This window comes from Oncorhynchus keta, chromosome 29 (genome assembly GCF_023373465.1).
Source record: "Oncorhynchus keta strain PuntledgeMale-10-30-2019 chromosome 29, Oket_V2, whole genome shotgun sequence".
Lineage (NCBI taxonomy): Eukaryota > Metazoa > Chordata > Actinopteri > Salmoniformes > Salmonidae > Oncorhynchus > Oncorhynchus keta.
The window spans coordinates 5,603,291-5,627,478 of NC_068449.1; the positions used below are offsets into that span (position 1 = coordinate 5,603,291).

Consider the following 24,188-nt stretch of genomic DNA (forward strand, 5'->3'; position numbering starts at 1 on the left):
GTTGCTGTGTGGGAGATAGAATGATGGTCAAAAATATTTTTAAAAGGTCAAAATAAAACATAATAAAAAGTCAGTTTGAATGACACTGAGGCGCAGTGTTTTTACAACTGAAGCCGGTTTGCCTGAGGCCGATGCCGTGCAGGTGTTTGTACACATGCATATACACACACTCTCATTGGGGGGGACCGTGGGAGGGATCTCAAATGGTGTTGGGACAGCTATTGGGGAACTGTGGGGAAGGGATCTTGGAGGGTTCGGGTTCACGTTTTTTGGCCAGGTGGTAGATTTGTCAATGTGCCCTTGAGCAGGACATTGACCCTGGATGCTTCTGTGTGTCTCTCTGAATGGGAATCTGTTGGATGACTGGTATGATGTAGTGGTTAAGCGGTCTCACTGCAAGTATATTGTATTTTTCAGAAAATCAATAAATGTAATAAAAAATAAAAAATAAACTTTATCCTGTCCTATGAAACATCAGAATAAAGACCAACACTTTATCCTGCCCTATGAAACATCACAATAAAGACCCACACTTTATCCTGCTCTATGAAACATCAGAATAAAGACCCACACTTTATCCGGTCTTATGAAACATCAGAATAAAGACCCACAATTTATCCGGTCTTATGAAACATCACAATAAAGACCCACACTTTATCCTGTCCTATGAAACATCACAATAAAGACCCACACTTTATACTGCCCTATGAAACATCAGAATAAAGACCAACACTTTATCCTGTCCTATGAAACATCACAATAAAGACCCACACTTTATCCTGCCCTATGAAACATCACAATAAAGACCCACACTTTATCCTGCCCTATGAAACATCAGAATAAAGATCCACACTTTATCCGGTCTTATGAAACATCAGAATAAAGACCCACAATTTATCCGGTCTTATGAAACATCACAATAAAGACCCACACTTTATCCTGTCCTATGAAACATCACAATAAAGACCCACACTTTATCCTGTCCTATGAAACATCACAATAAAGACCCACACTTTATCCTGCCCTATGAAACATCACAATAAAGACCCACACTTTATCCTATGAAACATGTTCAGTTGCTGCCCTCTGAAATCTGATAGATGTGTTGGAGCTCTGCTCTTATGCGACACATGGTGTATATCTTTCTTGTTAGTTCCATTATCCTATTGAGGGGATACATGCACAATGTGATCAAATGCTCTACTTTCATGGTTTTGATATGTTCTATATTTTTCACCATGTTAACAGGCAATTAATAAATAAATGTACAACCTTTTGAGTTTTATCTATTTTCTGTAGATGCATATGATTATAGTGGACTGTATTTTGTGATATTCTTACTTTATCTGATCATAGGGCAACAGAACATAAGTACTTGCCTAAACACTGTTTTACAGACATCTACCATAATTTAAGAGTTACTTAATGGTGTTCAACAGCTCGATAAATTACTTTGCAATGATCCAGTGTCACAAATAGCTTCTATTGATTGTGCAGCTTGGATGTAATATGGCTGGGCACAATGGTAAACTAATGTTAGCTAGCCATGCTGCCTCATGCTAGTTGTGTTAAAAGCAGCTCTAGATTTGTTTCACCTTTCAACATCTGTTGGAAACTGGAAAATGGATTTTTCTCCCTTTCCATTTTACAATAAACAAAGTATTTATTGATGACAAATGTTTCTTATTGTGAACAAAAAGTTGATTGACAGAGGGAGTACTAGTAGTGGGAAAACTTGAAAATAAATCGATTTCTAGCTATTTAAACCTAGTACGTTTTGTTTTAGTTTTTTTGTTTGTTGTTGTTGTGAATTAACTAGCTAGCTAGATATCTAATTGGGACAAGCTAGGTACAGCCAAGAAGAGGATGAAGACCATTTGTGCCTTACTGAATATGCATGACGTTCATTAGGAAAACGGCCACTGTCTCGTGCACTCGTCCTAAACAAAGTAATCTCTTTAAGCAATTAGGTAATTCAAGTCTACCAAACTTAGTGCACTCTGTTTGATATAGGTTCTAGTTTTGGAAAAATAAAACTGTATGGAGATCAAATGTTTTATTTTTGAGAATAATAGCAGAATCTCGGCCAAAATCCATCTAGCTCAGTCTTCTCCCACTGCCGGACACTGGGCTTCCTCTCACTACCATATTTGGCAGGGAAAATAAACTTCAACCGGATATCTCACATTTATACATCCAGTGAATTATCTGTCTCATATATCTGTGATATTACCGTCATGGCAGCAACATTCATCCATGTAGCAGCATTAAGACTTTTGGTTTTCCGGTTTAGCCTTCAAAATAAAAGTCTGCATTAAAAAGCTATGCGTGCGGTATGAAAAAAATCATTTTTGCACCTTGACATAGTTCATTATGCTGAAATTAAATTATACAATTATAACGGCATCAGGGAAAACCCTAAACTAAAGAGAATTACTACTTTATATAAGATAAATAATATTATCTATCAAATGTATGTATAAAGCCATTTCTACATCAGCAGTTTTCACAAAGTGCTTATACAGAAACCCAGCCTAAAACCTCAAAGAGAAAGCAATACAGATGTAGAAGCATGGTGGCAAGGAAAAACTCCCTAGAAAGGCAGGAACCTAGGAAGAAACCTAGAGAGCAACCAGGCTCTGAGGTCAGGCCAGTCCTCTTCTGGCTGTGCCTGATTATAAGAGTACATAACCATTAAGGCCAGATTGTTCTTCAATATGTTCAAATGCTCATAGATGACCAGCAGGGTCAAATAATAATCACATTGGTTCTAGAGGGTGCAACAGGTCAGCACCTCAGGAGTAAATGTCAGTTGGCTTTTCATAGCCAAGCATTTAGAAGTCGACACAGCACGTGTGGTAGAGAGAGAGAAAGTGCGAGAAAGCGTGAGAGAGGGGGAGAGAGAGGCTCGAAACAAGGTAGCACGACCGGTGAACAGGTCAGGGTTCCATAGCTGCAGATGTAGCGTGATGTTGTTCCCCTAGATTATGCACCAAGTTGCACACAAGGACCAATTGAAATAGGCCAGGTCAAGAGGGGATGTTAATAATAATAATTCAGCTAATGTTATTCTTTAGTGTACAAACACTTTTTCATATCAATATTGTACATACATGTGATTGTAAAAGTTTTGTATATTTTGGTTTGGCCCATCGCGGGTTATCTGTATTTTCGTACCCCCTTATTGTTCTCTTTTGCCTGACCTTCGGCATAGCGAGGTATGTTGTCCTTGGCTCCGAAATTGTTCAATATAAAACCGTGGTAATGTTACACAATGTGCTATTATGCAACCATAAGTTTGTTACAATGTGGACAATATAAAGATGAATGTTAACAAGTTTCACCAAGCTCGCTAACTAGGGTATCTATTGTAACTTCTGAGTACTTGGGACAGTGTTTGAGTGAGTGTCCATGTGCTTGCGCAGGTACCTGAGAGCTATGACTGTGCCAAGGGCTAACATATTGTGTGTTGTCTCTTTGTGTGCAGGGCAAATAAAAATAATTCAACCAGCAGAACCTCCAGTTGTGACAGTGCCCTAATTAAAAAGTACACAACGCAGAACGTACCACGCTACACAGACATAACAGCAGAAACTGGATCAGCAGCAAGACCAGGTGGATTGAGGACAGGGACAGCCAGGAGTTGTCAGGCCAGGTAGTCCTGAGGCATGCTCCTAGGGCTCAGGTCCTCCGGGAGGCGAGAGAGAGATGGAAGAATTAGAGGGAGCATACCAAAGATCACACAGGAACCAGATAAGACAGGAGAATTAGATCAGACAGGACAACTACTCTGTCTGAGAAGTAGTTGGTGAACCAGGCGAGGCAGTCATTTGAGAAACCAAGGCTCAAGTGTAGATGAAGGGTAGGAGACAGGTGAAAATACGATTTTTTTTGTCTTGAGACAATTGAGACATGGATTGTGTGTGCCATTCAGAGGGTGATTGGGCAAGACAAAAGATTGAAGTGCCTTTGAACAGGGTATGGTAGTAGGTGCCAGGCTCAACAGATTGAGTGGGTCAAGAATGTATTTCACGCTCAGCTGTTTCCCCGTGTGTATCAAGAAAGGCCCAACACCCATCCAGCCAACTTAACACAACTATGGGAAGCATTGGAGTCAACATGGGTCAGCATCCCTATGGAACATTTTCGACACCTTGTAGAGTCTACGCCCGGACAAATTGAGACTGTTCTGAGGGCAAAAGGGGATGCAACTCAATTCCAGGAAGGTTTTTCTCAGTGTAGTGTATTGTGACCAAATGAGTGGGTGGAGTAAGATGTGTTGATGGGAATATAGAACTCAGTCCCTCATGAAATAACACCATATATATATTCTATAGACCCTACTGAGTAATTTCAATCCCACATTTACTTTGGCACCTAAGAATAGTTTTTGCTCTATAATGCTTTTCATTGTAGCTTTATTTTACCAGTTAAGTTGACTGAGAACACATTCTCATTTACAGCAATGACCTCGGGAATAGTTACAGGGGAGAGGAGGGGGATGTATGAGCCACTTGGAAGCTGGGATGATTAGGAGGTCATGATGGTATTATAGCCATATTGGGAATTTAGCCAGGACACCGGGGTTAGCACCCCTACTCTTACAATAACTGCCTTGGGATCTTTAGTGACCACAGAGAGTCAGAACACCCATTTAATGTCCCAACTGAAAGACATAAGCATTCCATATAAATGGAATCGCATTGTATCAAATCGAATGGGTGGAGTAAATGATTCACTCCGTATTATTCTGTGAATGACACTATATATACATTCCACAGACCCTACTGAGTATTCCTTACAATACCTTTAATGTGGTACGTAGAATAGTTTTTGCTCTACACGCCAATATGTTTTCCATATACAGTGATGTGCATTGGGGACATTTATTTGACTTTGGAACATTGCAAATGTTACTTAAATATGAATACATTTGAATCATTGTTAAATGTTTATACAATTATTTTGCATATACCATGAATACACAGGTTATTGAAAGTTTTATACTATTACGTGGGGGGGGGCTTTTATTTTGAACATTTGCGGGAATCCCGTCACACGGAAGTACTTTTTGTTGTTGTTGAGCATTGTTGATAAAATGCTGCTGATATGATAATGCATTTTCACTGAAATCTACAAAATGAAGGGAACGGGGGGAAAAAATGATTTAACGGCTCAGGTCGACTTGATTTTGTAACGAATGAACTCCTACTAGCTTCATTACCTAAGTTCGTAGTGGTAGTTCAGAAAGGAGTGTTTTTAACGTTGCTAGCTTGGCTACCGTAAACAAGCCATCTGGCGACCTGTCACAGCTCGTTGTGGTCACTGGCAGGTGCTTTTCACTGTGGTGAGATGCCTATCGAAAGAACTCTCTCGGACCTCCGTTCACGTTTGGGGGGTAGGTGTTCTTCGTCTATCATTATACTCCATTGATGCACTACTAATCCTAGGTACTGGCTAGCTAGTTTTAGGATATGTTCTAAAAAAAAATTAAAAAATTAAAAAAGGATCTCAATGAACATAATGTTCACTGACTAGCTAACGTTAGTTACCGTTTCTCTAGCTAGATATGATTGTGAATGAGCTAGCTGGGTTGATAGAAAATGTTTTTTTCATATCACATCATTGTGAAAAGTAGTATGCATGGTGTTTGCTAGAGAATTGAACAATATACAGCATTTCAACTTGCACTACACTTTCTGTCTAATGTCTAGCCTATTTCTGTCCTGCTTTTCCAACCCACACCTTAAGGGTCGAAGGGCAAAGGCTCCTCCACTACTGATTACACATTAATCTGAACGATCATACCCCTAAACCCTGCTGCTCTTCCCTGTGTTTGTCAGAGACGTAGCTAGTCACTGAACCCGTCTGATGAGGAAATGCAGTTCAGACGGTCATCAGTGCATGTGTCTATACAGACTCTCTCAAGCTATTGTATCCTGTTAAGGATTTTCTGAACTGAAGCACAAAAACCCTCAGAAGTTATTGGCTGTATTTTATCTGGTCATGTTGATGACCGTGATCGTCTATTCAATTCACTCCGTTGTCTCCAAATCTTGCATTCACTAAGAAAGCAAGGGCTGTACCAGCTAATGACAGAGGCCCTTGATTTCTACCCCAATTTCCTCTTGAAGACAGTGCAGTGACAGAGTAATGCATGAGTAACAGTGGAATCAATTGTCTTTGTCATGGTTATTCTGTACTGTATGAGGATTCTGTGTGGGCAAAATCGCTCTTAGTGTCTCATGAGATCACACCATGTTTATGTGGGCATGACCATTGAATTAAGCTCTTTGTTAACTGTTAAATAGGCCTAGCTAGGTTTGAAGGTTCCACAGCCTATGCAGTGAAAGTGTTGTTGGTCTAACTAAAGATTTGAATTAAAATTATTATGATTCAGGTTTGCATTGATGTCAATGGAAGATTTGTGTGTAGTGTAAGCTTCTGTAGCTCCTGCAGATAGTCAGGATTAGGCCCAATGATTTATATATATATACACTAGATGACTGATGGGGGTGCTGTTTTGATGCCACCGTGCCTCCATCTTGGCACTCCCCCAAAATGCATTCATTAATGTCTACATTCGTTTTTGCCACATTTTTTATATTACAAACACCTTAATGCATACTTTAAAAGTATATTATACGAGCTAAACATAAAAAAAATTATTAAAAAAAAACATTTTCCTTCATGTATATTTTTCTGAGATTACTAATGTTACTGTCCCCGCTACATACAACACAAATATTTAAATACTGTACATGGGATTTTTGTCCTTCAAAATTTTAATTGAAATACAGTATAATTCTATTTATTCCTATGGCAGACTACTCCTACTAGGGAGGGCCAATATGGCCGACCGTGCGTTCAAATCCTCTCAATGGCCAATACATAGCAAAATGCAATCTAGGGCTTATATACATCATTGATTGTGTCTAAATGAGTTTACACTCTGTATGAGTGCGAGAAGATGCACTGTTTTTCTTAGACACTCTAATCTATTTAGCCTATAGGCCAGTGCCATACAGGGTGGCGATGGTCTTGCACCATGGTTGAATGTGTAGGAGAAAGTAATTGCACACAGAAACCTGGTATGTTAAAAGCCTATCAGTTGTTGTAAAGCCTTGATGGGGCAAGATGTCTTTTTTACCGTTATCCCATAGGATATGAGAAGATTGAGGAAGCTACATCAAGGACCTCTATAGCTGACCTTGAGGATGCCAGACTTATATTCATCAATCAGCCTCAACTCACTAAGTTCTGCACCAATCACGTCAGGTAACCCAAGTGTTTACATTTTATAAGTAAACTAATTTGCAGGCCTATGTTATTATTTGGCAATGACCATTTTGCCAAGTCAATTCTTAGTAAACACCTGATAATTTCTCTACCGTGCTGCTGAATATTGTTGTGGGTTTCTCTCTCGCCTTTTCCAGCACAGCCAAATACAATGCGCTTACCTTCCTGCCTCGATTCCTATACGCTCAGTTCAGGAGGGCTGCTAACTCATTCTTCCTGTTCATTGCACTACTGCAGGTGGGTCTAAATAATTACACAGTGTATTTAGCACATTTCAGCACTGTTTAGCAGACAGAAATGCTCACCTATCAGACACACATTGTGGTTGTTAAATGGATAGTTAATTTTTTTTATTAAACGACTTAATCGAAAATCGGTTTCGTAAAAAAAAAAAAAAAAAAGGGTTAACTATCGATTTAACACACAGACTAACTATGTCTGTCTCCATTCTCCTGGTAGCAAATTCCGGATGTTTCTCCCACAGGACGGTGGACTACCCTGGTTCCTTTGATCCTCATCCTGTTGGTGGCAGCCCTGAAGGAGATCGTTGAGGATCTGGTGAGGACCATAGAACTAGAATGACATTAAATATATTTCTATTTCAATAGAGAGGACATCCGTTATGTGTTCTCTGAAAACGTGCCCATGGGCATGTCTGAAAGTCGTTCTTGTACTCGCTGACCGTGTGGTTTTTGATTTTCTTGAAACTGATTCCATAAAAAGGTCCTTTGGATGAAGGATGCTTGACATACAATAAAACATTGGACAGAGATAATTTCACTTTTGAATGTTCTTCCCAACAGAAACGTCACAAAGCAGATAGGGTGGTCAACAGGAAGGAGGCCCAAGGTAAGAAACTGTTGAAATGATTGATCTTATTACTGCTTTTCAAACAGGTGTAGGTTATTGGACATATTTTAATATCAGGATTTGCTAACATAGTTTTCTCTCTGTGTCCCCCTCTCTTCTTCCTGTTTCCCTATTTCTGCCTTCTCTCTCTTTGTCAGTTCTGAGAAATGGAGCCTGGGAGATTGTTCACTGGGAGAAGGTATGTCACTCAATATCAGGCCAGAGTCAGGTAGTTTCTGCTTACGTTCCTCTGCCTTCAGATGGGCTAAACCCTAATTGTTGTTTGATGTCTAGTGATTCAATGTTTAAGTTGAGCAACAGTCTGTCACTGAATAGGGTGTACATTTTAAGTTGACATATTTTAAGTTGTCATATTTTACATTGCCTAGTAGTTTATTCTTCATTAGGGGGAAAGACTTAGGATTTAGACCTAGCTAATGATTTAAACACATGTAAACTCAGGGGGAAAAAAGAAACGTCCTCTCACTGTCAACTGCGTTTATTTTCAGCAAACGTAACATGTGTAAATATTTGTGTGAACATAACAAGATTTAAGAACATAGATATAAACTGAACAAGTTCCACAGACATGTGTCTAGCAGAAATTGAATAATGTGTCCCTGAACGGGGGGTCAAAATCAAAGTAACAGTCAGTGTCTGGTGTGGCCACCAGCTGCATTAAGTACTGCAGTGCATTGCCTCCTCATGGACTGTCCCTGAACGGGGGGGTCAAAATCAAAGTAACAGTCAGTATCTGGTGTAGCCACCAGCTGCATTAAGTACTGCAGTGCATTGCCTCCTCATGGACTGCACCAGATTTGCCAGGTCTTGCTGTGAGATGTTACCCCACTCTTCCACCAAGGCACCTGCAAGTTCCCAGACATTTCTGGGGGGAATGGCCCTAGCCCTCACCCTCTGATCCAACAGGACCCAGACATGCTCAATGGGATTGAGATCCAGGCTCTTCGTTGGCCATGGCAGAACACTGACATTCCTGTCATGCAGGAAATCACACACAGAATGAGCAGTATGGCTGGTGGCATTGTCATGCTGGAGGGTCATGTCAGGATGCGCCTGCAGGAAGGGTACCACATGAGGGAGGAGGATGTCTTCCCTGTAATGCACAGCGTTGTCATGCTGGAGGGTCATGTCAGGATGAGCCTGCAGGAAGGGTACCACATGAGGGAGGAGGATGTCTTCCCTGTAATGCACAGCGTTGTCATGCTGGAGGGTCATGTCAGGATGAGCCTGCAGGAAGGGTACCACATGAGGGAGGAGGATGTCTTCCCTGTAATGCACAGCGTTGACATTGCCTGCAATGACAGCAAGCTCAGTCCGATGATGCTGTGACACTTCGGCCCAGACCATGAGGGACCCTCTACCTCCAAATCGATCCCGCCCCAGAGTACAGGCCTCGTGTAACGCTCATTCCTTTGACGATAACGCGAATCCGACCATCACCCCTGGTGAGACAAAACCGCGACTCGTCAGTGAAGAGTACTTCATGCCAGTCCTGTCTGGTCCAGCGACGGTGGTTTTATGCCCATAGGCGACATTGTTGCCTGTGATGTTTGGTGAGGACCTGCCTTACTACAGGCCTACAAGCCCTCAGTCCAGCCTCTCTCAGCCTATTGCGGACAGTCTGAGCACTGATGGTGGGATTGTGCGTTCCTGGTAGATGTTGCCATCCTGTACCTGTCCCGCAGGTATGATGTTCGGATGTACCGATCCTGTGCAGGTGTTGTTGTGGTCTACCACTGCGAGGACGTTCAGCTGTCCCGTCTGTCCCAGCTGTCCTGTCCCATCTCCCTGTAGCTCTGTCTTAGGCGTCTCACAGTACGGACATTTCAATTTATTTCCCTGGCCACATCTGCAGTCCTCATGCCTCCTTGCAGCATGCCTAAGGCATGTTCACGGAGATGAGCAGGGACCCTGGGCATCTTTCCTTTGGTGTTTTTCAGAGTCAGTAGAAAGGCCTCTTTAGTGTCCTAAGTTTTCATAACTGTGACCTTAATTGCCCACCATCTGTAAGCTGTTAGTGTCTTAATGACCTTTCCACAGGTGCATGTTCATTAATTGTTTATGGTTCATTGAACAAGCATGGGAAACAGTGTTTAAACCCTTTACAATGAAGATCTGTGAAGTTATTTGAATTTTTAGGAATCATCTTTGAACGACAGGGTCCTGAAAAGGGGACGTTTCATTTTTTGCTGAGTGTGTGTTTATCTACATAATGTCTAGTAACTGCCGTAGTGTACAGGTGGGAGATGTAGTCACATTAAATGGGAGAGAATACATCCCTGCAGACTCGATCATGCTGTCCTCCAGGTAGTGCTAGACTCACAGACGGTAGATTGGTCGTTTGTTGTGGTTATGCCTCTCTGCTTTAGGCTTCAGTAACCTCTGTTCCCTTCCAGCTTCAGTAGGTCACGCTGTCTGTGTTAGTTGTTCTGATATCTTGTTTTTGAAGTAGTCTCACTCTTTCTTTCCCTTCCTCTCCCCTTCCCGACATTCCCTGTGTTCTGTCTGTCAATGTGTCTCTGTGTGCCCATGTCTCTGGCCGTACCCCCTCCCCGACCGTTCCCTGTGTTGTGCCTGTGTGCCCATGTCTCTGTCCCCACCCCCCACCTCGACCGTTCCCTGTGTTCTGCCTGTGTGCCCATGTCTCTGTCCCCACCCCCACCTCGACCGTTCCCTGTGTTCTGCCTGTGTGCCCATGTCTCTGTCCCCACCCCGACCGTTCCCTGTGTTGTCTGTCTGCCTCTGTGCCCATGTCTCTGTCCCCACCCCCCACCTCGACCGTTCCCTGTGTTGTCTGTCTGCCTCTGTGCCCATGTCTCTGTCCGCACCCCCCACCTCGACCGTTCCCTGTGTTGTGCCTGTGTGCCCATGTCTCTGTCCCCACCCCCCACCTCGACCGTTCCCTGTGTTGTGCCTGTGTGCCCATGTCTCTGTCCGCACCCCCCACCTCGACCGTTCACTGTGTTCTGTCTGTCTGCCTGTGTGCCCATGTTTCTGTCCCCTACCGTTGCCTGGTCGCTCCTGGTACGTTCTTTTGCGGGTAACTTAGGTGACGGTCGGGGACGTAGTCAGAGCCAGTGACGGGGACCACCTCCCGGCAGACCTCGTCCTGCTGGCGTCCAGGTCGGGGTCTTGTCGTCTACTGGCATTGGGGCTGAAATCAAACCCTTTGTACAGTGTTGCACCTATCACCTTTTTACTAGTCCACGTGGTTGTAAAGGACACAAGAGGAAGAAAGGATCCTACTTAATTATTTGAACATGCTAAATGCCAAATGCCGCGTGTCATACTTGAATCCTGCGGAGTGGGACTGCTCCCCTTGTTGGCACGATCTCTGTTTGTACCAGGCCTCTCTTCCTCTTTACGTTACTGTCTAAAAATCAAAGGACTAGCTAGGTTATTGTACTGATAACAAACCTAGTTATTAGACCACAGAGCACACTCATCTTGGAGCTTAGTGCTTTACTGTCTCCCTGATGCTATGGCAACTGTAGCATTGTTGTTCTCTCCCTGGATCTATTTTCTTACCCATCTCTGTCCCTGTTGTTAGATAACTTCTGTGAACACCATTCTAGATTGTTTTGACGGCCACTTTCTTTTCACCAGCGAGCCACATGCTATGTGCTACATCGAGACTTCCAATTTAGACGGAGAGACCAACCTAAAGATACGACAGGTGAAGGTTCTTAATTCATCCACACACACACAGATGCATACACAGACACACCAAACATACCACTTATTACGTTCCATTGTGGCCCAGATAGGAGGAGTCAGCTCGTCAACTCAACCCCTGCACCTTTTTCCTTCCCCAACCAGGGTCTTCAGGTCACAGCTCATGACAAGGATGCTGATAGTCTGTCGCGGCTGAGCGGGTGCATGGAGTGCGAAAGCCCCAATCGCCACCTCTACGACTTTGTAGGCGTCATCCGATTAGAGGGTCATAGGTGAGAGAGATCTACCTGTCTATATATAGATATATTATTTATATATATATATATTATATTATATTATATATATATATATATATATATATATATATATATATCTGTATTGGTCCTAGCCCTTTCTACAGCGACAGTAACCCAGCCTAGACCTCCATAGAGCATTCAACAGCACAGTGCCAAGGAAAAGTTCTGTCTCAGTATTCTTTCATACAGTCCTTTCAGGAAGTTTCCACCCTCTGACACAGCTTAGTGTGAATCACTACTTCCTAGGGTTGCAATAAATCTGATATCCACCGATTCGTTCTCCCCAGTCCCGTCCCTTTAGGTCCGGAGCAGATCCTTCTCCGTGGAGCCCGGCTCCGGAACACCCAGTGGGTGAACGGCATGGTGGTGTACACAGGGCACGACACCAAGCTGATGCAGAACAGCACGCGGCCTCCGCTCAAGCTGTCCAGCGTGGAGCACATCACCAACACCCTGATCCTGGCGCTGTTCGGCTGCCTGCTGGCCATCTCCCTGGTCTGCTCGGCCGGACAGACACTCTGGAAGACCCAGTACGGGGACTTCGCCTGGTACATGGACCTCAACTGTGAGTCACCTTACTTTATGTTAAGTAACTTTATGCTAAATTACTTTATGCTAAATTACTTTATGTTAAGTAACTTTATGCTGAATTACTTTATGTTACGTTATGTTTTATTACTTTACGTTAAATTCTACTTTGCGCTATTCTACTTATTTTACTTAACTTTACTTTATTCTATTAGTGCAACGTGATGTAGGATGGATATGATCATGGAGGCACTTTCTATCAGACTGATATATTATTGGATAATACCAATACCAACTGTAACTTGTGTATGATCCCAATTTAGTACCCAGCAAATGTCTGATATATAATAATTTACATGAACCATTAACCCTCTCAGTAAATGTAATGACAGGTTGTTTTTATTTCTTTACCACTGTAGTCTTAGCATCTCCAGGTAACAACCTTTCTCTGAGGCCTGTAGAAATGGTTTTGGTTGTATCCCCCAGACTAGTGATTTAGACCCCGTTGCGCATTAACATAGAGCTTGTTTAGAAGTAAGAGCTTGTTAAAATAGAGCTTGTTTAGAAGTAAGAGCTTGTTAAAATAGAGCTTGTTTAGAAGTAAGAGCTGTAGATTATTTTATATGTGAATTCCATGGCCCATGGTAATCAATGTGTCCACCTAGCTCGTCATGTTTTAAAGTCATACTGTAGCAAAACCAAAAAACGAGTGTTTAGATTATAACTCTTTTTTTTTTTTTTTACTCTGTTTTGCACCATTTTATCCCTAGTGAACATGTCCCATGTCTAAAGAAAGGGTTTGTTGTGGCACATGGATTCAAATTAGATTAAAGGTCATTTCCCTGTGTAACTTGCTCTAACTCCTTCCTACCAGATGGTGGCGCTGCCAACTTTGGCCTCAACTTCCTCACCTTCATCATCCTCTTCAACAACCTCATCCCCATCAGTCTACTGGTCACTCTGGAGGTCATCAAGTTCATCCAGGCGTACTTCATCAACTGGGTGGGAAAATCACTGCACTACACAGCCTCTTACTTCATCAACTGGGTGGGAAAATCACTGCACTACACAGCCTCTTACTTCATCAACTGGGAGGGAAAATCACTGCACTACACAGCCTCTTACTTCATCAACTGGGTGGGAAAATCACTGCACTACACAGCCTCTTACTTCATCAACTGGGAGGGAAAATCACTGCACTACACAGCCTCTTACTTCATCAACTGGATGGGAAAATCACTGCACTACACAGCCTCTAACTTGGTATCTCAGAGTGGCGGTCAATTTCAATTTAATTCTGGTAGTGAACACTCTAAATAGATGTTTAAATGGAATAATGCCACAGGAGTAAATGTATCTACTTCAAAAGCTTGGTGAGAAGTTTTGGCAAATATGGAATTTGATCTAGTACACGTGAGTGAGCATACAAATTGATGTCCGTACTCTGGTAGTTTTGGGACATTCAATTTATGCAATGACTTTCTCCACATCTTGTTTGTACTGCAAAGCCTATTGGGGATGTGAATGTGTTTGTGTGTGTTCAGGACATGGATATGCATTATGAGCCTACGGATACCTCTGCCGTGGCACGGACGTCCAACCTAAACGAGGAACTGGGTCAGGTCAAATACATCTTCTCTGACAAAACAGGCACCCTCACCTGCAACGTGATGCAGTTTAAAAAGTGCTCCATCGCAGGTGTCGCCTACGGGTGAGAAGGCGTTAATCCAACCATTTTATAGGCATGAATTAGCATGAATAATACCATGTACTTTGCTGGATAGGTACAGTTGAAGTCAGAAGTGTACATACACTTTAGCCAAATACATTTAAACTCCGCTTTTTACCGTTTCTGACATTTAATCCTAGTAAAAAATAACCTGTTTTAGGTCAGTTAGGATCAGCACTTTATTTTAAGAGTGTGAAATGTCAGAATAATAGAGAGTTATTTTTATTTCAGCTTTTATTTCTTTTATCACATACACTCAATTAGTATTTGGTAGCATTGCCTTGAACATTTTTTAACTTGGTCAAAAGTTTTGGGTAGCCTTCCACAAGCTTCCCACAATAAGTTGGGTGAATTTTGGCCCATTCCTCCTGACAGTGATGGTGTAACGGAGTCAGGTTTGTAGGCCTCCTTGCTCGCACACGCTTTTTCAGTTCTGCCCACAATTGTCCTATGGGATTGAGGTCAGGGCTTTGTGACGGCCACTCCAATACCTTGACTTTGTTGTCCTTAAGCCATTTTGCCACAACTTTGGATTTATGCTTGGGGTCATTGTCCATTTGGAAGACCCATTTGCGACCAAGCTTTAACTTCCTGACTGATGTCTTGAGATGTTGCTTCAATATATCCACATACTTTTCCTTCCTCATGATGCCATCTATTTTGTGAAGTGCTCCAGTCCGTCCTGCAGCAAAGCACCCCCACAACATGATGCTGCCACTGAGCGGCCTTTCAGGTTATGTCGATATAGGACTCGTTTTACTGTGGATATAGATACTTTTGTACCTGTTTCCTCCAATATCTTCACAAGGTCCTTTGCTGTGGTCCTGGGATTGATTTTCACTTTTCACACCTAGGTACGTTCATCTCTAGGAGACAGAACGCTTCTCCTTCCTGAGTGGTATGATGGTTGCGTGGTCCCATGGTGTTTATACCTGCGTACTATTGTTTGTACAGATGAACGTGGTACCCTCAGGCTTTTGGAAATTGCTCCCAAAGATGAAGCAGACTTGTGGAGGTCTACAGTTTATTTTCTGAGGTCATGGCTGTTTCTTTTGATTTTCCTATGATGTCAAGCAAAGAGGCACCGAGTTTGAAGGTAGGCCTTGAAATACATCCACAGGTACACCTCCAATTGACTCAAATGATGTCAATTAGCCTATCAGAAGCTTCTAAAGCCATGACATCATTTATTGGAACTTTCCAAGCTGTTTATAGGCACAGTCAACTTAGTGTATGTAAACTTCTGACCCACTGGAATTATGATACAGTGAAATAATCTGTCTGTAAACAATTGTTGGAATAATGATGTGTCATACACAAAGTAGATGTCCTAACTGACTTGCCAAAACTTGTTTGTAAACAAGAAATGTGTGGAGTGGATGAAAAACGAGTTTTAATAACTCTAAGTGTATGTAAACTTCTGACTTCAACTGTATCTCGTTGTCTTTTACTGTAGTGCTTGTTCACACAGTTATGTGGTGTAGGACAGATCTTTATTCTCATCCCAATTGTAAACATATTTAAAATTGTAGATAAACCGAACATGTCAGAATGTAATATTAGTTGTTGTTGTCTGAAAGGCACAACACAGACAGTCCTGAGGAAGAGGGCTTTGGCGATCCGACCTTACCGGAGAATCTCCACAATGATCACGTGAGTACATAACATTAGACGATGTACTAGCTGTCAGTATCAACATGTTTAAAAAAAAAAAAAAAATGATCTCTCTTTTTTTTGTGTATTAATTGTGTTTGTGCGCCCAGCCCACAGCCACTATTATCCAAGACTTTCTGACCATGATGGCTGTGTGTCACACTGCTGTTCCTGAGAAGACTGAGGACACTATAGTCTATCAGGCCTCTTCTCCAGGTAGCTCTCAAATGCATTGGATTACACCTCTTGTACTATATTGCACCTCTTCTTCCTCTTCTACAGTATTATAGCAGAAGAGGTGTATTACAACTATTCTACTATATTGTCAATCAATCAAATGTATTTATGAAGCCCTTTTTACATCAGCCAATGTCACAAAGTGCCGTACAGAAACCCAGCCTAAAACCCCAAACGGCAAGCAATGCAGATGTAGAAGCACGGTGGCTAGGAAAAAACACCCTAGAAAGGCTGAGGGGTGGCCAGTCCTCTTATCTGGCTGTTCCGGGTGGAGATTATAGCAGAACATGGCCAAGATGTTCAAACGTTCATAGATCACCAGGTAGGTCAGATAATCAAAATCACTGTGGTTGTAGAGGGTGCAACGGGTCAGCACCTCAGGAGAAAATGTCAGTTGGCTTTTCATAACCGATCATTCAGAGTTAGAGACAGCAGGTGCGGGAGCACGTCCAGTGAACAGGTCAGGGTTCCATAGCCGCAGGCAGAACAGTTGAGACTGGGGACAGCAACGAGTCATCAGGCCAGGTAGTCCTCACGTCCTCTGAGAGAAGAAGAGAAAGAGGGAGAATTAGAGGGAGCATACTTAAATTCACACAGCACACCGGATAAGACAGGAGAGACACTCCAGATATTACAGACTGACCCTAGCCCCCCGACATATAAACTACTGCAGCATAAATACTGGAGGCTGAGACAGGAGGGGTCAGGAGACACTCTGGCCCTGTCCGACGATACCCCCAGACAGGTCCAAACAGTCAGGATATAACCCCACCCACTTTGCCAAAGCACTACTATATACACCCCTTGTACTATATTACACCCCTTGTACTATATTACACCCCTTGTACTATATTACACCCCTTCTACTATATTACACCTCTTCTACTATATTACACCCCGTATACTATATTACACCCCTTCTACTATATATAATATATATATATATTACACCTCTTCTACTATATTACACCCCTTCTACTATATTATACCCCTTCTACTATATTACACCTCTTCTACTATATTACACCCCTTGTACTATATTACACCCTTGTACTATATTACACCCCTTATTACACCCCCTTGTACTATATTACACCCCTTGTACTATATTACACCCCTTGTACTATATTACACCCCTGTGTACTTGTACTATATTACACCCCACCCCGTGTACTATATTACACCCCTTGTACTATATTACACCCCTTGTACTATATTACACCCTTGTACTATATTACACCCCCCGTTGTACTATATTACACCCCCCCGTGTACTATATTACACCCCTTATTACACCCCGTACTATATTACACCCCGTGTACTATATTACACCCCGTGTACTATATTACACCTCTTCTACTATATTACACCCCTTCTACTATATTACACCCCTTCTACTATATTACACCTCTTCTACTATATTACACCCCTTGTACTATATTACACCCCTTGTACTATATTACACCCCTTGTACTATATTACACCCCTTGTACTATATTACACCCCTTCTACTATATTACACCTCTTCTACTATATTACACCCCGTATACTATATTACACCCCTTCTACTATATATAATATATATATATATTACACCTCTTCTACTATATTACACCCCTTCTACTATATTATACCTATTTTAATATATTCCACCTCTTCTTCTATTGCCTTTATGACGTTGTACAGTGTAATCTTTGATTCTAGAATGATTCTACAGCTTCACTCCTGAATTTGAAAATCCCCAACAGTCTCAAGTTTACTTTATTACGATGTTCCTTTCCCCCGTCTAGATGAAGCGGCCCTGGTGAGAGCAGCCAGCAGCCTGGGCTTTGTGTTCTCTGGACGAACCCCAGACTCAGTCATCATACACGCTGTAAGTGGAGCCAATTTATTATGTGATGCAGAATTAGAGTTAAACAATGTTTGTTTGAATCAGAGCCATTATATTTAGATTAATAGTTTGGATTTCTAGCTGCTATTTATGCTACATATTACTGTATAGGAACACATGCCATTGTTTGTCTTTGTTTACAGCTGGGAACAGAGCAAAGGTTTGAGTTGCTGAATGTCCTCGAATTTACAAGGTAGTTTTTGTATGCATTTGATGAGTCCTTGTAGATGTGTCCTGTCTATTGTTGTACTGTGTTTGTCTCTTGGTTCTCATTTGAAAACCCTGATCTTTACTCTTTCTTTAGCGATCGCAAAAGGATGTCAGTCATCATGCGTACACCGTCCGGGCGGATCCGACTTTACTGCAAAGGAGCGGTTAGTATGGAGGACCAAGACTACACACATTTATATTTTTTATGTGTTCCTCAAATGAACATAATGCAACTGCAGAGTTAGCTTTTTACACATTCTTTGAAGGCCGATTGTACTTCCTGATTTGGCCTCATTTTAGATTTGGTTAATTAAGAAATGCTAGCTGCCATGACTGAATTCAAACGTTAGTTGGTTTCGGGGTGTGGTTTGATGAGGGTGTCTCTTGTGTGTCTTCGGAGGTGGGAAGAGTTAGCCAAAGAACGCCAAATAACCCTGTTTCTAAAAAGGAAAGCCAGCCCTATCGCAGCTTCTTCCCTTACCCTGGTTCTTTGACCACTTACAGCCTACTACTGTCTGCTCCCCCTGCACTGTCAGTAAGACTTACAAGACCTCACCACTTACAGCCAACTACTGTCTGCTCCCCCTGCACTGTCAGTAAGACTTACAAGACCTCACCACTTACAGTCAACTACTGTCTGCTCCCCCTGCACTGTCAGTAAGACTTACAAGACCTCACCACTTCAGTCAACTACTGTCTGCTCCCCCTGCACTGTCATCAAGACTTACAAGACCTCACCACTTACAGCCAACTACTGTCTGCTCCCCCTGCACTGTCAGTAAGACTTACAAGACCTCACCACTTCAGTCAACTACTGTCTGCTGTCTTACACACATCCCAGTCATTCCACAGAACAAGGTTCATGTTGGTTTTTTAAAGAAGAATTGTAAAGATCTGAGGCTGGACCCAGACTACTACGCTGGTCGTGTGGAATACCATGGGAACAATGGGAGTGATTCCATGCTGGCAATTTAAAGGCCTGAGAGAGTGACTCAGCTGAGGTACAGGTTCAGATTAGGAAGAACACTTTCTGAGGAATATGCTGCCAGTCCTGGGGTTATCGTGACTGTCACAGACCTCCTGTTAGCGATGGATCCTACGTCTGTGTCCGAGGAGGAGAGAGTTGTCCTAAGATGCCGTATCAAATGTACTCTGGATCTCAACACAAACTTTATTTGGTATAAAAACAGACAGCCTGTACCAAAGAGTGATGCCTACTCCAACAGCCTGTACCTAGACCCGGTAAGCGTTGATGATACAGGCCGCTACTCCTGTGCTGTAAAGGGCCGTGAGGATCTCCACTCTCCTGAAGAGACTTTATGTCAGATATGGCCAATAAAAAAAAAAAAGAATTGTGTCAATCGGTCCCTCTGGTGAAGTAGTGGAGGGCAGATCAGTGACTCTGAGCTGCAGCAGTGATGCCAACCCTGCAGTGGACATTTTATACTTGGTATTTCAATAATACAACTTAGGCAAAGTGTATTATCTCACGTCAGCTCTGAGGACAGTGAACTCCAGCGCTGAGATGATATCATTGTAGCATCTCTCCAGATTCCAGTGTCTGCCTGGGTTCCTGTGGTGGGGGTCTGTCCTGGATGCTGGAGCTCTTCTAGTCCTCATCTACTGGATTTTGAAGAGGAGGTCAACTGGAGGAGGGGATACCATAAGTCACATGTAGTGTTCACCCTGACCCCAACAATGACACGTACACATGTGTGAACATAATGTCCAGGTCCCATTGACACGTACACGTCTCCTCAGAGAGACACTCAACCCCCACTGTATGCGAACATGCAGAGGAGAGAATAACCACAGAACCCGGACTGAAGAGGATCATGACAGGACCAGGACTGAAGAGGATCACCACAGAACCCGGACTGAAGAGGATTACCACAGGACAAGGACTAAAGAGGATCACCACAGAACCCGGACTAAAGAGGATTACCACAGGACAAGGACTAAAGAGGATTACCACAGAACCCGGACTAAAGAGGATTACCACAGGACAAGGACTAAAGAGGATCACCACAGAACCCGGACTAAAGAGGATTACCACAGGACAAGGACTAAAGAGGATTACCACAGAACCCGGACTGAAGAGGATTACCACAGAACCCGGACTGAAGAAGATTACCACAGAACCCGGACTAAAGAGGATTACCACAGGACAAGGACTAAAGAGGATTACCACAGAACCCGGACTGAAGAGGATTACCACAGAACCCGGACTGAAGAGGATTACCACAGAACCCGGACTGAAGAGGATTACCACAGGACAAGGACTAAAGAGGATTACCAGAGGACAAGGACTAAAGAGGATTACCACAGGACAAGGACTAAAGAGGATTACCACAGGACAAGGACTAAATAGGATTACCACAGAACCCCGTTATGAAGAGGATCACCACAGAACCCGGACTGAAGAGGATCACCACAGAACCCGGACTGAAGAGGATCACCACAGGACCCGGACTGAAGAGGATCACCACAGGACCCGGACTGAAGAGGATCACCACAGGACCCGGACTGAAGAGGATCACCACAGGACCCGGACTGAAGAGGATCACCACAGGACCCGGACTGAAGAGGATCACCACAGGACCCGGACTGAAGAGGATCACCACAGGACCCGGACTGAAGTGGATCACCACAGGACCCGGACTGAAGAGGATCACCACAGGACCCGGACTGAAGTGGATCACCACAGGACCCGGACTGAAGAGGATCACCACAGGACCCGGACTGAAGAGGATCACCACAGGACCCGGACTGAAGAGGATCACCACAGGACCCGGACTGAAGAGGATCACCACAGGACCCGGACTGAAGAGGATCACCACAGGACCCGGACTGAAGAGGATCACCACAGGACCCGGACTGAAGAGGATCACCACAGGACCCGGACTGAAGAGGATCACCACAGGACCCGGACTGAAGAGGATCACCACAGGACCCGGACTGAAGAGGATCACCACAGGACCCGGACTGAAGAGGATCACCACAGGACCCGGACTGAAGAGGATCACCACAGGACCCGGACTGAAGAGGATCACCACAGGACCCGGACTGAAGAGGATCACCACAGGACCCGGACTGAAGAGGATCACCACAGGACCCGGACTGAAGAGGATCACCACAGGACCCGGACTGAAGAGGATCACCACAGGACCCGGACTGAAGAGGATCACCACAGGACCCGGACTGAAGAGGATCACCACAGGACCCGGACTGAAGAGGATCACCACAGGACCAGGACTGAAGAGGTTCACGACAGGACCAGGACTGAAGAGGTTCACGACAGGACCAGGACTGAAGAGGATTACCACAGGACCAGGACTAAAGAGGATCACGACAGGACCAGGACTAAAGAGGATCACGACAGGACCAGGACTGAAGAGGATTACCACAGGACCAGGACTGAAGAGGATCACGACAGGACCAGGACTGAAGAGGATCACGACAGGACCAGGACTGAAGAGGATCATGACAGGACCAGGACTGAAGAGGATCATGACAGGACCAGGACTGAAGAGGATCATGACAGGACCAGGACTGAAGAGGATCATGACAGGACCAGGACTGAAGAGGATCATGACAGGACCAGGACTGAAGAGGATCATCACAGGACCAGGACTGAAGAGGATCATGACAGGACCAGGACTGAAGAGGATCATGACAGGACCAGGACTGAAGAGGATCATCACAGGACCAGGACTGAAGAGGATTACCACAGGACCAGGACTGAAGGGTCTTGGCACAGAGAGTCACTGCAACAAACCAAAGCTAGTCCTAACATTTATCTACCCCTGCTATCGTAACAACCTATCTGGACATTTTATTTGAACCTTTTATTGAATATTGAATTTTAATGATCTTCTCTTGAAATTCTCATTATCTATGTTGATGAATATATTATGTTGGATTATGTCTGTAGTAGTTTATGTTCTAACGTTGGGATTTGCTATTTCCGCATTTTTTTTATTACAACATACTTTTCAGCTGCTAAAATGGATTATATTAGTAGAAGCCTTTTTTTATGTTTTTTGCTTCTGGAACAAATTGCTCTTGATATACACTGAGAGGCCAGTTTATTACGTACACAACCCTGTTCACAAATGATTCGCTCCTACAGACATTGAGTCGTGGCCGTGGCTTGCTATATAAAGCAGGCATTGAGGCATTCAGTTACTGTTTGATTGAACGTTAGAATGGGAAAAACGAGTGACCTAAGCCACATTGAGTGTGGAGTGATTGTCGGTGTACGGCATGCCTGTTCCAGTATCTCAGAAACAGACGGCCTTCTGGGCTTTTCACACACACACACACACGAGTGTCTAAGGGTTTACTGAGAACGGACAAACAAAAACAAAAAACATCCAGTCAGCGGCAGTCCTGTGGGTGAAAACAGCTCGTTGATGAGAGGTGGAAGGAGAAGGACAAGAGTCATGCAAGCTAACAGACGTCCCACAAACAGGCAAATAACGGTGCAGTACAACAGTGGTGTGCAGAACGGCATCTCGAAACGCACAACTCGTCGGTCCTCGTCACAGATGGGCTATTGCAGCAGACGACCACACCGGGTTCCACTCCTGTCAGCTAGAAACAGGGTTCCAGTGGGCACGCGATCACCCTCACTGGACAATTGACGAGTGGAAAAACATTGCCTGGTCTGATGAATCTCGGTTCCTGTTGTCATGCTGATGGCAGAGTCGTGATTTTAGCGTCAGCAGCATGAGTCCATGGCTCCATCCTGCCTGGTGTCAACGGTACAGGCTGGTGGTTGTGATGTAATGGCTTGGGAGCAACGGTTCGACTCCACAGCGTATCTGAACTGAGAATTCAGGCTGTTCTGGAGACAAAGGTGTGTCTGACCCGGTACATAATAAACTGGTCACTGAGTGTAAATTATATATTTTGTTGCTTTCAGATACAATGCATTTGAAGGAAATAATTGTTTTGATCTTTGCCATATTCTTCTTTCTCATGATAGTCACACTTGTTTTCTTATTCTATTACAAACTATAAACAAACTATTCTATCACCTTTTGGAAAAGTTCAGTGTAAATTAAATGCATGTTGTAAATTAGCTCAAAGTTAAATGTTTGAAATATACAAAAAATAAAATGAGTTTGCAATGTCCATTTGTGGTTAAAAAACCAAACAAAAAAACAGTTATGATATCTTGCACATTCAAAGAATTAGCCACGTTTGTTGCAACAATCTGGGTGTGTTTTCTGACAGGACTCTGTCATCTACGAGAGACTGGCAGACAGCTCCAAGTACAAAGACATCACTCTCAACCACCTGGAGCAGTTTGCCACAGAGGGTGAGCCACAGTTCCACTGTTCTCACGCATTCCAATGGCATTGTTATTTATTTATTTTTTTTACCTTTATTTAACCAGGCAAGTCAGTTAAGAACAAATTCTTATTTTCAATGACGGCCTAGGAACAGTGGGTTAACTGCCTGTTCAGGGGCAGAACGACAGAACGACCTTGGGGATTTGAACTTGCAACCTTTCGGTTACTAGTCCAACGCTCTAACCACTAGGCTACCCTGCCGCCCCAGAGTAGAGTAGGACTAGCTAGCCAATGAACCTCTTCAGATAGTATAGTATAGTGTTGTTATTTCATGTTTTCGTAATGATCTGGTTAGATCTGATAGGTTTAACCTATATGGTAATAGCTCCACCTTGCCCTCTGATTGGCTGGGCTGAATTTATCACTATGTTTCTTATACGTATCCAATTCTCTCAGATCTGTACTGTACAGAAGCATTGTATCATCTCTCTCTGTCTGTC

At 43.3% G+C, this 24,188-nt stretch overlaps 1 protein-coding gene across 3 annotated transcripts in view; it reads left to right on the plus strand.

Moving 5' to 3' along the window:
- Window positions 1-5,061: 5,061 nt before the first annotated feature.
- The window catches only part of LOC118362229 (phospholipid-transporting ATPase IA-like), a 30,728-nt gene continuing 11,601 nt past the window's right edge, over window positions 5,062-24,188 (plus strand). Inside the window, exons 1-18 of one of the 3 annotated variants that reach the window (XM_035742405.2) lie at window positions 5,062-5,398; window positions 7,164-7,278; window positions 7,437-7,536; window positions 7,759-7,857; window positions 8,103-8,148; window positions 8,307-8,347; window positions 11,219-11,292; window positions 11,776-11,845; window positions 11,989-12,116; window positions 12,428-12,705; window positions 13,543-13,670; window positions 14,213-14,379; window positions 15,978-16,050; window positions 16,161-16,266; window positions 18,078-18,160; window positions 18,322-18,371; window positions 18,483-18,552; window positions 23,630-23,714. In XM_035742405.2, the coding sequence (XP_035598298.1) occupies window positions 5,353-5,398; window positions 7,164-7,278; window positions 7,437-7,536; window positions 7,759-7,857; window positions 8,103-8,148; window positions 8,307-8,347; window positions 11,219-11,292; window positions 11,776-11,845; window positions 11,989-12,116; window positions 12,428-12,705; window positions 13,543-13,670; window positions 14,213-14,379; window positions 15,978-16,050; window positions 16,161-16,266; window positions 18,078-18,160; window positions 18,322-18,371; window positions 18,483-18,552; window positions 23,630-23,714 (1,759 nt within the window). In that variant the 5' untranslated portion in view covers window positions 5,062-5,352. Of the gene's footprint in view, window positions 5,399-7,163; window positions 7,279-7,436; window positions 7,537-7,758; window positions 7,858-8,102; window positions 8,149-8,306; window positions 8,348-11,218; window positions 11,293-11,775; window positions 11,846-11,988; window positions 12,117-12,427; window positions 12,706-13,542; window positions 13,671-14,212; window positions 14,380-15,977; window positions 16,051-16,160; window positions 16,267-18,077; window positions 18,161-18,321; window positions 18,372-18,482; window positions 18,553-23,629; window positions 23,715-24,188 lie in introns of those variants that run through there. The other 2 variants (XM_035742406.2, XM_052485817.1) reach the window with 2 other exon arrangements.